At 42.5% G+C, this 17,751-nt stretch overlaps 1 protein-coding gene across 6 annotated transcripts in view; it reads right to left on the reverse strand.

The window, feature by feature from the left end:
- The window catches only part of GATA3 (GATA binding protein 3), a 35,070-nt gene that overhangs the window by 2,092 nt on the left and 15,227 nt on the right, over window positions 1–17,751 (reverse strand). For 4 of the 6 annotated variants that reach the window (XM_085653527.1, XM_085653530.1, XM_085653529.1 and 1 more), the window contains exons 4-5: window positions 13,065–13,210; window positions 9,921–10,046 (exon numbers count right to left, since the gene is read on the reverse strand). In XM_085653527.1, coding sequence (XP_085509653.1) covers window positions 9,921–10,046; window positions 13,065–13,210 — 272 coding nt within the window. The remainder of the gene's footprint in view (window positions 1–9,920; window positions 10,047–13,064; window positions 13,211–17,751) is intronic. The other 2 variants (XM_085653528.1, XM_085653526.1) reach the window with 1 other exon arrangement.

Below are 17,751 nucleotides of genomic sequence, written 5' to 3' on the forward strand. Positions count from 1 at the left end.
ATTGTCTTTTTTATTTATTTACATTTTTAGTCATTTTCCACTATTTATTTTTTTTACTTTTTTTGTATTATTTATACATATTTCGTGATTGTGTATTTGAAAGACAATGTAAATAATTATGCATAACTGTACTAGATGTTTATTGTGTCAACTTGTGTTTAATAAAATAAATATCGGTGGGTAAAAACTGACGAAAAAGGAGCAGAGTAGGTTGACCTGTCCTTATCTGAATCAACGCCTGTGACATTTCACCTCCAACCCTCAGACAGAGAGAGGAGTCAGCAGAGCTCAAGCGAGTTATATACCGGGCTGTAATTTAAAGGCACGATGGGGCACAGTGAAATGATGAAGTGTTCTTGTTTCTTCCACAAAAAGGCAGGCTGCACAAATATTGATGCAGTTATCGCATAGGTGTCCGGAAATCCGTAATTTCCCATGGGAATGTGGCCAAAGGAGGAGGAGCATTTCTCTTCTCCGCGGTGCTTTTTTTTGCCGTGCAGCGCGTGCTGTGGCGTCTTCGTAGACTGCGTCAACAGACGGGAGTTCGTGTGAAACGTCCCGATATCTAAAAGCGCGATGATCACGTTTCAAGGGGTGCAATCATTCTCTTGGGATTTTTCCCCTGGCGTGTTCGCCAGTTTTCTGTAAATCTCTGCCGCAGTGTCAGTGCGTGTTGCTGCTAAAAGGATCCGGTGGCCCGTAATTCTCCTTTCACCCTGGAGCTGGGGTGCCAGAACTGCCTGTGCAGCGCTTCCGAGCCAGGGGTCCTGACCCAGCAGAAAAGCCCTCACACTTCTAGGAGTGCGGGTGAAAGGAGGGGGGGGGGGGTGCCTCCACTGACAGCTGTCCACTCCAGGCAGAGAGCACAGCGCTGGAAGCCTGTCACCTCACACACTCTCATAGACCCCTCCAGCACATTAGCTGATTAAATTAGACTGGCGCCGGCCACATAACAATTAACACATTCTTGCCGACCCCCCTTGTATAAACTGACAACCGAGGTGGCCTCGGTTTGCAGGAGATAATCCGATCCGAGCACATATTTTAGAGAGTTTCTGAACTTTTAGTCGTTACATTCCAGACCAGGGGATGTCTTATAGCGCAGAGGATGGCTATATGGGCAGAATTCGGTGATGTCATTACAGGAGGCCAAAGAGCTTAGGGAAATCACCTGAGGGATCGAATGCGCCGCCTCAAGTCTCAGTGATCGAGTGGTATCACAATAAGGGATCAAAAGAATCCACTGTGATTCCAGCGAGAGACTAGCAAGGCTCAATAATATCACACGTCTTCTCACTGATATTGCACTTACGGTCGATGGCATCACATCAGAGTTCGCTAATAGTATAGTATAGGCCATCAGAGCTCAGTGCTAGCACAACAGTCAACTTCACTATAGCTCTTAGCGGTGTCAGAATGTGTCAGAGATGTGACATCCCGTGACACTCAGGAATCTCACAGTAGTTTCCACTGGTATCACAATGCAGGACAATGACACCACAGGAGGACTCAGTGATGGCACAATAGGACTCTAATAACGAACAGCAGGGTTTACTGATCACACAATAGGTTTCAATCACTTAACAATAGTATTAAGTGACATCATAATAATGGACTAATACATCACCATGGAGGTCAGTGACGCAATGGTCTGGCTCGAGCACAGGACCCGAGCTCTGTGGGGCATCAAAGTGAGGCTCAGTGGCAATACCACTGAAAACAGTGACGTCTCTATGGTGAAACTGTAGCACATCTCTGCAAGGCTCAGTGATGACAAAAAATGGGTTAATTTCATCATACTTGGATGCAGCCATATCCCAATGAGGGCCAGTTATATCGCAACAGCACCCTGTGATGTCACAACAAATGTCAATTACATCACAGGAGGAGTGAGTGATATCACAAAAGGGGTCAAGCACATTAGCTTGGACATAGTGATAGCACACTAAGGGACAAATATATAATAACAGTACTCAGTGATGTACCAATAGGCGTTGAACAAATCACCTTGCGATTCAGTGACACTACAATACAGATCAGTAAGTTAAGAATAAGATAGCACAAAAGGGCAGCGACATCACATTAGGACATCACATACAGTGACATCAAATAGGACTTAATAACATCACAAAGGGACTCATTAGAAAATACTACTTTTTCTTGCAGTTTTTTATTTCTATTTTATTTCTATTTTAGTTAATCATCGACTGCATTTTAACTTTGACTTTATAATCAGCACTTTAAATCTCTGCAAAGCTCTGCAAAGTTTAATGTACTGTAGGGCCTACATTATTGGAAATTCCCATAATATCAGACGAGGTTACAAGTCAAACATGCCATTGTATGGCTAGAGACTATATTGTGAATTAGTGAAACAAAATTCCATACCCACTGACTTAATGGCTTTTATATCTGACCTCTAATATATGCACATCTGTCCTATGACATTTGAAAATGCTGATCCAACATGTGCGTGTAACCTTCAAGTTACAGCTGCATATCTCAACAGACAACTTTAATTGTTGATAAGTTGGTGATAAAAAGAATATCACTCAATTTGATGACAGCAATTTCTTGTTATTTACAATTATGCAAGAAGGTAACAGCAACCGCTACATATATACAATTAAGGAACTTTAAGATCTTAGAAAGAAAGTGAAAGATTGTGTTAGCAGTTGACATTTGGGCTAAGCTATCAAGCTATGGATTAGACGTAGATCAGCCTGATATACTGATGGCCATTTGGCTAAGGATGAATATATATATACATACATATATATATACATATGGATAAACAAAGTGCCCGAAAGCTTCAGGAAGGCACTCCGCTTGAAGTCGACCATCCGGCCTGCATTCTTTCTTTCCTCGACCACCCACGAGATATTTCCTGCCTGACGCGTTTCGATGCATGAGCATCTTAATCATAGGCTGCACACAACTTCGGCTGGAAAGAGCTCAACCTTTTTATTCATTTGCGCATGCGTTAATTAATTAATTGCCCTGAGTGGGTGTATGCTTAGTGCATTTAGTTCAGTGCATGCTGGGCATTATAGTTCCCTCGTTGGGCCTCAATATTCCCTGAGTGGGTATCTTGCCGAAATTGTAAAATAAAGCACATTAATTCCTTTGTAGGACTCCGGGCATCGTGAAAAGCAACTTTTCCTTAGACCTCAAGCGCTGCATGGCAATTGAACAGTTCATGAATAAAAAGGTTGAGCTCTTTCCAGCCGAAGTTGTGTGCAGCCTATGATTAAGATGCTCATGCATCGAAACGCGTCAGGCAGGAAATATCTCGTGGGTGGTCGAGGAAAGAAAGAATGCAGGCCGGATGGTCGACTTCAAGCGGAGTGCCTTCCTGAAGCTTTCGGGCACTTTGTTTATCCATATATATATATATATAAATATATATATATATATATATATATATATATATATGTGCTTTCTTCAGTGCCAGGAATTATCAGGAGGTGTAAACGCCATCGTGAATTTAAATGTCCTGCCACAAGTTAATTGGTTGTGGCCCGCTCCGCCCCAAAGTCAGTGCTTTCGCTCACCAATTGCTGCTCACTTATTGTGTGTGAACTACAAGTCCCACAGACGCCATCACAGACTTCATGGCCCCACTGGCCAGTCAGTCCAAACACTTCATCTTCCTCAGAGACCTCAACTTTCACCTGGACGACCCTACAGACACTAACTCCGCCAACCTCCTGGAATGAATGGACAACATCAGCCTCACCCTGCGGATCAAAGACCTCATACACAGAACAGTACACACACAGGACCATATCTTAACGTCCAGAAACAGAGTCAAATACAGCCACACCACGGAACTCACCTGGTCCAACCACTCCATCATCCACTTCACAATCACAGGATCACACCACCCCCAACCCTCCCAGAACCTCATTACGAAGCTGGAGCACAGTGGCACAGGCCCAGTGGATGGAAGCCCTCAGCACCACCCAACCCAACGTCGCAACCAACCTGGAACAGGCAGTCATATCTTCAACACGTGGATCACCAACGCCGCCGACCTAGTCTCCCCATCAACCAGCCAAAACCCACAGATCCACCAAACAAGCCAGCTGGTACACACCAAAACTCATCACTATGAAAAACAGCGGCAAACTACTGGAGAGAGTATACCAGCATAAACGATACAGACCGAGCCACCTTCGAGTCAGCCCTCAAAAAACACCACCAATGGCTCAAAGAAATGAAAAAGGACACCCTTGCAGACCACATCAAGGATAATACCAACCACGCCAATAAACTCTTCACCATTGTCAGGAAGTTCTCCTGCCCAAAAGCCACCGTGAATATTATCCTTCCCTCAAAGGAACTGTGCGACGCTCTAGCAAATCACTTCCACCATCCATAAACTACAGGAACTTTGACCCTCAACCCACCGACCTCCTCAGCCTCCTCACTCCAACACAGGCCCCGACCAACATCTCACCACACCAGACACCACTGCCATCATGAACTCTATCCCCTCGGAAGCACCCACTGACCTATGCCCCCACTGCCTCTTCAACCTAAGAAACAACGAGATCAGCCAACAACTCACCACCATCTTCAACACATCCATTGCTACAGCCACCTTACACGACACATGGAAAAATGCAGAGGTCAGACCTCTTCTCAAGAAACACCGCACACCCCAACGAACTCCAGAACTCCCGCTCCATCTCACTGCTCCTGTTTACCGCTGAAGTCCTAGAGAAGTCTATCAACAGACTACTCACCGAACACCTGGAGAGAAACAAGTTGCTAGAGACCTTCCAATACAGTTTCTGGGCCAGCCACAGCACCGAGACCACCCAGATCACTGCAATGGATGACATCTGCACCGTACACAACAGAGGAGAATTGGCGGCCCTGATCCTCCTCGACCTCTCCGCAGCTTTCAATACCATCTCCCGCCACTGCACCAGATTGGAATCCAGGGAGATGCACTCAGATGGATAGCATAATTCCTCTCAGGATGCATGTAGAGAATCCACTTACCGCTCTTCACCTCAGAACCCACAAGCACCATTTGCGGCGTCCCTCAAGGCTCAAGCCTCAGCCCCTCCCTCTTCAACACCTACATGATGCCTCGAGCAGACTTCCTCAGAACCCGCAATATGAACATCATATCGTACGCTGACGACACCCAGCTCATTATCTCACTCTCAGCGGACCCCTCACCACCAAGACCAATTTCCACAACTGCATAAATACCATCCCAGCCTGGATGAGGGACAACTGTCTGAAGCTCAACACAGACAAAACCGAAGTGCTGATCATTGGCAACCATGCCTCTCTCTGGAACGACACCTGGTGGCCTACTGATCTCGGATCCACCCCCACACCAAAAGACCATGCCCACCTCAGCATCATCCTGGTCAGCAAACTCACAATGAAACAAGAGATCAACACAGTCTTCTGTGCCTGCTTCCCCACTCTCTGCATGCCCTGAAGAATCTTTAAATGGCTCCCCATAAGCATGAGAAAAACTGTCATGCAAGTCCTAATCACCAACCGTCTGGTGTACAGCTATGCCCTGTACTCAGGAAACACCGCAGATTTCATGAGAAACCTCCAGACAATACCGAATTCTGCGGCAAGATTGATCCTCAACCTGTCTAAACGGACCCACATCATCCAACACTTGAGGAACCTCCACTGGCTGACCTTCCTGAAAAGATGCCAATTTGAGCTACTGACACATGCCTACAAAGCCCTTCATGACTAAGGACCAGGATCCAGGAACCACCGCCTGAACTTCCATCAACTACCCAGAAACCTTCGCTCTACCTCCCTTGCCCTGGCATGGACACCACGCATCCACCGTAGCCCCAGCAGAGGCTGCTCCTTCTCCCACCTAGCCACCAAGTCCTGGAACGCCCTCCCTCTCCACCTCCGAACATAACTCTAGCTAAAAGACTTCAGGAAGAGACTCAAGACCTGGCTGCTTGACTAGCCCAGCAACCCTGCACCTGGATACCCTCACTAGTGTTAAGCAGCGCTCTGCAAGTACTGACTGATTGATTGATTGATTGATTGATTGATTGATTGATTGATTGATTGATTGATCCAGACAAAGATGGGCGCAGAGTCTGTGATTCATCATGGATCACTGTGTTTGCTCCTTGTTAGTTTGACATGGAATGACATCCACTCGCAAGGCCACTAAGTTTCTGCAAGACTCTGCTCTGCCGGTTTATGTATTTTCCAGCTTTTCCTGTCATTTTTATCAAAACTGGAACAACCACAGAAGTAAGCCCCAAGTAACTGAGAACCCGCCTAGTTCACTTTGCTAGATGTTGCATTTTGCACTTGAACTAGAATACAACTTAAAATTCTGAGTTGGAGTATTCATTTTGCACTGTGAAATTCCACTCCCCCCACCATAAGTGGGCCACTATTCCTATATCTGCTTTCCCCTGATTCTGGAACACCAGACCTGATTTTACCAGGCGGTAATACCGCATGTAAAAATCACACAGCTTTGACTGCAGCAGCAGCAGTCAAGTTTCAGTCGCCGCTTTTTATTCCTGGCAGGGATAGCATACAATCGTCCCGACTTCTAGCGCTTACCTTTCATTTCTTTCCCCTACTCTCCGTCGCCTCCTCACCTCCCCACCCCAACGTGAGGCAGAAGTATACATTTACCACCTGCGCCAGGCAGACAGATGGAGAACGTATGTGTTAAACTTCACGAAACTGTGAATTCCGTATGTTTCGTTTTTACGACTGGCAAATCCGACCCCACATGGTAATTCTTCATCCATTGGAGTTTAAAATGTAATTGCAGGGTACTGAGGTGGATCTACCTCACACCAACAGTAAATTAAAATATACAGTTCAACTTGAAATGATGGCCTTACAGTAGGGAATGCAACATTCATAATTCATGACAATTATTTCATGTCCATGATTAACTTTACATAAATCACAGGAATGACGTAATTCAGGTTAATTTGTAATTTTCATGCATTTTTAAACTAATCGGAAGCCTAGAAAAATATTACTTTTTACATATAATGTAAAAACACATAACAATTAGCATGTGTATTATGGTGAGGTCTCACGTTTTTATTATAATTCTGTTTTTTTAACATTTCCGTCTGTATTTATCCATATTAATTTTTTGTTCATTGTATTGGTATACACATCTATTATTTGGGGGGGAAATGAAGATCCAATTACAATATCTGCGTATTCATTTAACTGATAAATGTACATTCGGAACTTTCACCTGCGGAATTTTGGTCATATGAAGAAGTCACGAACAGCACAAAAACATCTGTAAACAACATTTTACAAACACATATCAGCTACAACTCTAAGCCGCTTTTTTGTAACTGCTTATGATGTAATGTGCACGAATATTGGAATGAAAGTCATGATTCACAGCATGGAGAGTCTCCTAAATATGGTTTTCTTTCTGTAATTCTTCTGTTTTAAAAACAGCGAAACACGTTGTTTTCTGTCTGTAATCATGTAGAAATCAGTAGCAGAGAAAATTGTGAGGTTTAGGTATGGTCCAGTAATATTGCTTTGAATTTATGGCTGCATTTCAAACAACTCGACCTGTGACGTCATGGTGTATCATCGTGTAACCAGAACGCACTAGTGCCATTATTGCATCATAATATACATACATGATGCGTGGTGTAAAACACTACTCATGAATGTACCGTGGATAAACATGGACCGACAATAAATATGAACTAACTATATATATATATATATATATATATATATATATATATATATATATATATATATATATATATATATATATATATATATATATGCGAAAAACAACACCGCCCCACTCCTTTGCTCTCTGCAGTGCGGGTGCGCCAATTGCGCGGGCGATAGCGCAAATAATTCCTGCCAAACACCACGTCTCTGGAAATATATATATATATGGATGAACGGCTGGATGGATGTATAGATAGGAGGGTAAATGGGTATGTAGCCATATACACAGATTAATGGGTGGGTGGATGAGTGGAGAGATGTGGCTGCTGAAATGGGATGGATACGGGAAACGCCAAATTAATGAAACCAGCCCCTAGTAATTATTGATCACTCACATCCCTAACAATTAACACCCTTGAATACTACTGTCTATTTCATCTAATTTTGCTCTCAATGTACATTACGTGGAAAGGAGAAATGTTGACCAACTGAGGATCACTTGTCAAAGGGAGGCTAAAAACACGAATCCACAAAAAACAGAACCTGCAAAAATCAAGGGTTGTTACTTTGAGACTAGGCTACCTACATTGAGACAGACAGGCTGATGGACCTACATAGGAAGCAATGGAGAACTGGCCTACTTTTGCCACTTGGACAACAGGACATGAAGATGTAGAAAGAGAGAGACAATGAGCAAGACAAGACACACAGGCAATGCCTACTTATTTGTAAAGGCAACTTGAAGGCTATTCAATTATTTGTAAGTTATTCTATTATCAACTTATTTTGCTCAATGGCTCAGTTAAGATGCTACCATAATGAAGGCAGAGGTTTGAGTGCCTTGGATTTCAAAACATGTCCAACAATGCATTAAAAAACATCATGGATTTATTAAAATTTGGAGTTATACTATTCTATATATTATGAGCTTATAATACATTGGAGCCTGCAATTCCTGTATAAAAGTGTGTCTCTAATTGCCATATTACAACAGACTTGTGACATCCCTAGTCGCCTGTAATAAAGTAATGATGTAACTACTCAAGTAATAACTAATTACTGTTGAGTTCTGACATCATAACGCTTACCACCAGAGCCTTCGGTCGAGGGGAAAGACAGATCATATTTAACATTTTAGCAAATGAAAACAAAGCATGGTTTTTACTTCTTCTGCTTTATTTTTGTAGATGAACAATGATAAGCAGAAAGTAGAAATCTATGGCAACATGTTTACGGGAAAAATTGAATCCCTCTACATCAGAGGTCTTCAAACTGGAGGGCAGGCCCCCCTTGGGGGACCTTAAGTGATCTCAGGGGGGGCACCAGTTTCTGGCGAAGAGAAGCATCATGTTTTGTTTTAAGTGGTTAAAAACATGAGTGGCAGTAAGTTGACTTGTAATGGGCAATCACTAACAACTGTTGTAATTTATATGCTGACTGGGAGTATGTGTAAAAAGAGTTACGATAGCTTAACTACAATGTTTAAATATGTTTGGACATATTTAAACACTGCCAATTTAGCAGAATGCAGAATAATTGTGGAAAAATTGAGGGGGTGTCCAAGGATTTTTTTTTTTTTTTTTTGCAATGGGGGGGGGAGCAGCATTAATAAGTTTGAAGACCACTGCTCTGAGAAGTGTACTGAACTGATACCAATATCTTTTTGTAACAACAATCCAGATGTTTTTTGGTGTGTTTAATTTTGTACTAAATATTCAAACTTTATTCTTCATATTTACAGGCATCTTAGCTCCTTCATATGAAAAAGGATCACTCCAAGGGTATAAGTGATTTGTGGGAAGGGCTATGGTGTGACCAAGTGCAATAAGGAATAATGTACCACCTTCTGTATAATATAAGGTATTGCAAGTCACCTCAGAGTTCCATGACCTTATAAAGGAACTCCTACTCAGTGACTTGCATTATCCTTATAATGTGCAGCAAGGGGTACTTTATCTTGTATACTACATAAAGAATGTTATCATTACTGTTATTAATATTATTTATGTACTGTGTTTGTAATTATTACTATTACTTATTATGATTATTCTAGTTGTTGTTATTTTGTTTGTAGCACCGCTGAAAAACAGTAGCTATTACTATTAATCACCTCAATGTTACACATTTTATAGGCATCAGAAGGATGAAAAGCTGTTTGAGCCAGCCAGCATTTTTCCTCTAGTCCACGCCCAATGGCCAAGAGTTGGAATTACACTTACATTGTGCAGTTTGTAGTAAAGTCCACAGGCGTTGCAGACAGGATCCCCGTTGGCATTTCTCCTCCACAGGGTGGTGGTGGTCGTCTGACAGTTGGCACAGGAAGTGCCTGCTCTTCTAGCTGCAGACTGCGAGTGAAAAACACAAACATTTCAAATATGCAGAGTGGAGGCATTAATGTAAATAGAAACAAACGCCAAAGCACAAACACTAACCCACAATTCGGATGCCTGCTTCTTCCTACTAATATGCATCCTTAAGCACACAGGAAATTGCTACTTTATCATATCTACTTTGCTGGTAGAGCGATATTAGAATTGTTATCTTTATATATTTAGTAATGTGGTCATTATTATAACTACTATTAGTATCATATAATTAGTAGTGTTACTGTTCTTATTGGTGTTTTTTGGTATTACAAACTTCACGAATGTGTCTTCAAATAAAACAAAGAGAAAACCAAAAAGCCAAGAAAACTCTCTTTTAGATGTAAAACTTTCTAAGATGTACAAGTAATAGTGTTTTTACTGTCTTGAGGCGTAATGCTCAAGTGCACTGATGTGAAAACGCTTTCTACCAACGCTCGTTCCGTGTATGTGTCTTTCAGCCTTTTGTTGAGAATCATGGAGTTAAATATGTTGCCGTGTTAAAACAAGAATAAGCGTTGAGGTGAATGGTGATGATTTTGTCACCTATAAAATTAATAACGCATATAAAAAATTCTGCCAGAAGTGCAACGCCCTGTAAATCAGCTAACTACTACCAAATATATAATGACGTACGGAATGTTAAGTATCAACGAAGAATTTATTTGGAAGCTTTGAGACTGAGTAAATTAATGTACTAAGAAAGTCTGGCATATGAGTTGGTAATGTAGATAAAAAGTGCTTATTTCTAAACAGCGTCTAGACATTATTTAAATGTACAATGTACTAGGTAAGAGCAATTACTATAAAGAGCGTCTGTGAACTATTTTTGCATTTTGGTAGCTGTATAAAGAACAAGTGTTACTATTGCTCAATCAGGGCTCACGATGCCCACATTGGAGGACTGAAAGGCTGAGTCAGCCTTGCTGGCATCCTAGCCTGTGCCCTGGGGATTGCCAAGGTCCCTGCAGCAGATGCATTAACCTGCTGTGTTAGCACACCGACTCCAAAGATCCCAATGTGGCCAACAAACTTGGGCTGTTTTAGTTAACTCTGGAAAACAGATTCCAAATAGGAATAAGATAGACGTGTGGAAGTCCCTGGGACGGCACTGGAATGCGTTTTTGTACAAACTTTGATGTTCAGAGTTGGGTGGGCTTCCCTGGCTCGTAGCAAGTGACAGCATCACGCCGATGTCTCACCGAGTGATGCGAGGGGCACTGCGCCTCAAGCAGACTGTTTATTGTAGCTCAGGATGCGTTTTAATTGTGATTACTTTTATACTTTGCAGCTCGCCGCCAGAAAAGGGGGTTCCCCATCCACGTACTTTGTGCTTCTGAATAAAAGAGCCCTTAATGGCTCTGCAGGGGAGACAGGCCTTCGGCGTGCACGACTTATCTGCAGCGCTCAGACATCCGGCAGCCTTTTCCTAGGAAGTTTGTCTTTCCCATTAAGAGAGGGAAAGCGAGCTTGAGAAGCCAGAAATGGAGGCCCTGGCAGAACTTCCCTCGCTAGAAAGACTTTTCCTTTTACTAATGAGGGTGTGAAAGATGTCAGTCCCATGAGTGGGCAGTAGGCACCAGGGCCAGAGCTGTCTGAAGAAGCTGGGACAGCTCTGTCCGGAGGGTGAGGCCTACACGGACTAACTTCACTGTAGCGTCTGACATCCTCCCGTTACAACAGGTTAGTCCACACATTTTATTTATTTTAATTCGTATTGTATTGTAGCTGGTGTTTTTGTAAAGTACTAGCCCTGCTTTAAAGGGATCAAGAAGAGTGGGAGCGATATGAAGCAGCGAAACATATTGAGAACATGTGTGCGAGCCCATATCAAAATCTAGACAGACTTCCATGTCAGAATATTTGTGTGTGTGTGTGTGTGTTTATCATTCCAGTAATACACAGTACGGATTTACATTGATGTGAAAAACACATATTTATTTTTGTTTTTTATCGCTTAAGACACATTGTGAAATAATACATAAAGAGTCTTATACATCTTAAAGTCCTGTAATGTCATATAGTGGTTTTGGAGACATTTATAAACCAATCTGTTTTCATTCTTGGGTACATGTGTTTTTCCTAAAAGTCCTACCTAGACATTGCAGTTTTGTATTTGTGTTTATTGGGGCACCAGTAGCCCTCATAACAGCGGTGCTGTAAATGGCGCCAAGCATGAATAAGGACAATTTGGGTGGGAGTGCAGAGGTAGATCAATTTTATACGTGATGGTTTGAGAAATGAGATACACACTGGTACTTCAGTGCCCCCCTCTTAGAACTGAGACTTCTATATAGATGTTGGCATTTATTCTATAACACAACCGGGTTTATTAACTGCAGCACAAGAATATGAATTACAAATGTGAACACCCATTTCAAGTAACATATATAAGAAGTAGCGTGTATAATTGTATTGAAATAAGTCCTGTCTGGAGTCAACAGCTATATAAGTTCCCCAGAAATCAAACAAATCTAAAACGTGTAGATTCATGCAGAGACAGAGGAATCCTTTTTCAAGCATTAAAGACCTGCTTGTGCTGTGCGGGGGAGACTTACACAGCACCTATGAATCTCAAAGAGCGCTTAATCAAGAACTTTGCACATTTACAGATAGGAACTCCTTAGGTCTGTGCCTATGCGGTCTTACCCTGAAAAACATTGTTCATATTCTTCTGACCTGACCTAATCTCCCACCTACCATTGCTCATCCCCAAAAAATATTTTCAGTGATGGCCGCCCTCCGTCCCACGATTATATGAAAATGGAAATAAATAACTAGTGATGGTTCTATAACCTTAGCAGGCACATTGATAGAAACGTGCATTATGGAACCGATAGTGTCTGTTCGGTCTTACTTGAAAACACTTCTTCGGTTGACTATAACAAGTCTTTTGACTGGGCTGCCAAATCCCCGGAGAAAGCTTCCCTTCCTGAGCTGAGGAAATTAAAGAAAGAAAGAAAAAAGCGTTGGTGCGTTGGGTCAGAAGGAGCTACTTACCAGCCTCCGCTTGGGCTTGATGAGGGGCCGGTTCTGGCCATTCATTTTATGGTAGAGCCCGCATGCGTTACACAGGTAGTGCCCCGTGCCGTCTCTCCTCCACAGGGGTGTGGACGTGGCCCCGCAGTTTACACACTCCCTGCCTTCTGAAAACAAGAGGGCACATAGTTCACTTTAGGGACCACAGACTGACCACCAGCTACCTCCACTTGGGCTTATACATGCTATTGCTGGGCCAGCCAGCATAGTGTAGAATGCAACCCAATTCCAACCAGCAGTCACACATTCAGCCACACACCAGCTAGTTTTTCTTCATGTGTTTAGACACTGTAAAGTAGATTCAGACACCTATTAGAAGCAGTGAAACATCCTCGTGCATTTCTCTTAACATGTCTTGATACACCTCTCATCCACAAAGGCCTTGATGGTACCCTCCAGTATAAACACTCTATGCCATCTAAAATCTAAAGGGCAAAAGTATAACTATGGGAGCAGCTGCTCCCCACCAGCCACCTCGCAGTGGTTGGAGGCTACGAAGGATGTCCTGAATTGTATATGTTAATGGTCAATCAATTTATCGTTTGTTGATAGGGGATTGCGGCCAAACAGAAACAAAATAAAATCCACATTTGATCAAGACTGGCTATAAAAACAATAACTAAAACTTCCTCAACTGTGTGTTCCCGTGATTTATTTTATTTCCCTCAATTCATTCATAAATGTGTCAAGAAGCCATTAGATCAAAGAAATATAAATCTAAGAACAAGCAACATTTTTGAAAATGCTAATTTCTGAAACTAAGTCCTTTTCAAAATCTGAATCCGCTCTTAATGGTTAGACTTGTGACTAGAAATATAAACAAGTATTCAATTGAAGCTGAATATCTGAATGTTTAAATCAGCCCCACTGGGTACCTATTTAAAGGCAGTCTTCGATACACCCCTACCTAGCTGAGCATAGATCCTGAATTCACAGAACCAGACAAAGATAATCAATTAATCCATCCATTGAACAATCTCCATAGTCACTAGTGTGGGGCAGGGAAAACCTGAGGGCCTCTGAATGGTACTGGGTGAATCTGACTTTATTGAATATACAGAGCATTTTTGTGGTGTTGCTGATTATCTGTGCACATGTAGTCAATTTATGTTGATTCCCCAACGCCTAACCATATCGCTTTTACATTGTGGTCGTTTCCACAGGACTGTGTCTTCGCTATGAGGTAAGTTACAAGTATTTGGTGGTAGAGCTGAGGGAACACCAAGGAAGATTTTGTGGGTGTGCCCGCTGTTCAAAAACCACCCTCCACCAATATTCCCGATTCAGAGGGTTCCACAAGTATCCGTTCAATTACAAAGGGTGCATTTGGAGCAGAAGCCAAGCTGGAATGTATATTGATTTGTCTTGGCATCGGGCACCCTCCAAGCGAAGTAGCTGGTTGCTAGAGAGAATCCTAGCTTTTTGTTTAATGCTGTACAACTACAGAATAGTGCATTCGTGGGCAAATTGTCCAGTAAGATGATAATCAAATGATGCCACCTGGAAATATAATAGGAAGCTCTTGCAATCTGGAATACAAGGTGGTGCATGGGCCCAGCCCACCCATAGGCAACACCTTTGGAGTTCATGCCAGGCTGGCATCTGCTAATCTGCACCTAGGAGTGGTTCTTAAAAAGACTCAGTGCCTTGTAGTTAATTGAATGTTATTACAAAAGGGTGTTGGTTCAAGAGCTGCATCATGTGGGCAAATTGATCTATGATAAAGCAAGCTGGCTGCGAAACAGTGTCTCCTGCGGTGGCCTTGTAGCATCTCCATGATTCTAAACAAAAGTGGCAAAACATTTGTTAGCAGACCACACAGAAAAACGTCATGCTGTTATGGCATCTGCAGCTCTTCAGTGGCTTTCAGGGCACTTCTTGGGCGACGACAGTCAATAAAACTACTTGTGGCGTAAAATGCGGTGCACTTTTAAGTGTTTCTTGTTGGCACCAACATGTTTCCCTCTCTTGGGGTTGCACTGTTAGGTGTTGTCACAAAATGAGTATGCCTAATCTACTCTGCAGCAAGCGGATGCAGCATTTCCTTTTGAAAACACATTTAACTCTATAGAAGCGGAGCAGCCTCCCGACCCCTTGTGACATCACAATGTGTTTTAGACTTTTGTGGCATATACAAGGGTCACTTTTGTCAGTGTACCTACTGGTGTCCATCAGTGTGTTTATGATGCCATCAGGATGCCTCCAGCAGTGGGGGGGGAGTGATATTGAGGACTTAATCGCTCGGGCCAATAGGTAAATGTTACCTTGCAAAATAGTTAGATTACCAGAACATAGACAGCATCTTTTTGAACAACCACACCTGCTCGCAGTAGATCCTTGCACTTGTTCTGTATGTGATTTGTTACAACCATTGCGTCAGGTAGGGATTCACTTGTCTGTGGATCCAAATTAGAGATGGCAATTTATGCTTTTAACTGAATTAGTTATTTTTCTTTATCAGCAACATGTATTAGCAATTGGCACCAACAAGGAAATACCCCAATTATCTAAAGAAGATGGCAAAGTCTCTTAAGAGTGGTTACAAAAGACCCTGCTTCTAGCAGCCCTGTCCTTCAGCATGCTCACTGCTGAGGTGGAAGGGCCAGATGTATTTGGACTCTGCTTTGAAGAAAGGTTTCCTTAGGTTTCCATGAGAGACACCTGCACTGGCACCTGCTTCACAGTATGTGGAAAAGATGCTGGTCACGCTAGCAGTTACAACCAGTCTAACAAATACTGAGTATTCTTTACTTCCCTATCTGGCAGGTACAACTGAGGAATTCAGACTGCAGGGTTAAGGGGACTGCGAGCGGGAATACAGAGACTGATAATAAAAATTCAGAATAACAAGGGAGTACTATATAATGCTACCGTTACTACTACTGATAATGATACTTGCTATTTTACGGCTTCTTATTTTTTTCCTTCTTTCTCTTTTTCATAGGGACAGGGCAGTTTTATTTTTTATTATATTTTTTCCCTTGCTTGTTTTCTACGGATTTTGCCTGTGCTTCATCACATTTTGCTACGATATTTTATATTGATAATTTCATGTTTTTGTGTAGTTTTACTTTATGGCATACAATGCCCTTTTCCCCTTTCTGTGTCGAGCGTTACATCTTTTAAAAATACCACAAAAAACTACTACAAATAAAGCAAACACCAGTATTATTATTATTATTGTTGTTGTTGTGTTGTTGTTTGTTGTTATTGATATTTTAATAGTAATATCCGTGATAATACAGTCGATTATCCCTGATAATAATAAAACGATACATGTTATAATACATTTTTTAATTGCAGATCATCCTAAAAAACGATTGTAAAAGCACGCTAGAATCGACCTGGAAGGAGGAATGCAGCTAGTTAAGCAGGCACACCGCCTAACTTTATTAAATGAATCTGCGGCTTTCTCGGAGCTGAGCAGAATTCCTCCTCGAGCAGTTTGAAGGTGTGTGAAAGCCCCTCGTGCCTGCATTCATGTGCTCAACTCAGGGCATTAACTTCCATCTACCTTTGTCTCATTTAGTCCTGTCAGAAAAAAACGACAGGTTGACTTTTCACAATAACTGTCCCCGTTGGCAGAAACTGCCATTTTAGGAGCATTACTAATTTGTGGTAAAGACATTCCTTCATCCCACAGCCGAGGGAAAACCAGTTTCTCTTCTCTTCAAATCTTCGAACTAGGAAAATGTGTCTTTTTCCACCTCAACCCCTCGCTTGAGGTTATTTTCTTGCAATCATGACTTGCAAACACTATAAACCTTCAGAAATGTGACTCAAAAATACTCTATCGACGCAGCAATAGCAGAGACTTAATACCTGGGGCTGGTATGGAGGGGTCGCAGTTTTCTAATTCTCATATGTTGTGGAGAGGCAAGAGACTTGGAGCCTCCGCTCTCCCCCGAAGAATACCTACCTACCACCTCCCAGTTGCAGGACTTAAAATGAGCCCTTCATTCCTAGTAGTAAACACAGAAATATGAACGCAGACAGCCCTAATTTGGCAACCCAAGTGAAGAGTAAGACACAACTTCTCACAGAAAAGGCATGGTCCGCCGGGCCCGAACAGTCGATGGAAACTGTGTCAGATGGGACCACGGCCTGATTTCCATAGCATATGTCCACCAAAGCATGAAACTCCTTCTCATCAAGTGTCGTCCATTTCAGAGATAATTGTATTGTTATTATCCATTTCAAGGAGATTTGGAGTCAAGTACTTTTGTCGTAAGGGAGGCTGGTGTGAAAGAGGGACATATGCACAGGTCCTGAGAGACAAGGGGTTTTCAGTCTGCAGGAAATGCATTGCACAGGGCAGGCCAGAGCCTGGTTTCTTTACAGTGCATGCAGGCCTGGCTTTGGAAGGGACGAGCGGTCATTGAGAGGGGACAGGATGTTCCAAGCATGTGCCTCTCTAGGCCTAGCCACGAGTGCATACACTGCACAGGCTCCCTTACTGAGTTGGGGGTCACTCAAGCTAACAAAATTAAGATCATATCCTGAGAGTACTTAATGGTAGAGGACAACTCTGTCTAAAGAGAAATATTGGGGCTTGACAAATCTGCTTCTGCAGTCCACCAAAAGAGACTAGGCCCCAAAATGAGTGGTGGAGTAGCCTAAAGAAACTGAGAGAAATCAACAGAGGCAT

Source organism: Triturus cristatus, chromosome 4_1 (assembly GCF_964204655.1).
Source record: "Triturus cristatus chromosome 4_1, aTriCri1.1, whole genome shotgun sequence".
In the NCBI taxonomy this organism is placed as follows: Eukaryota; Metazoa; Chordata; class Amphibia; order Caudata; family Salamandridae; genus Triturus; species Triturus cristatus.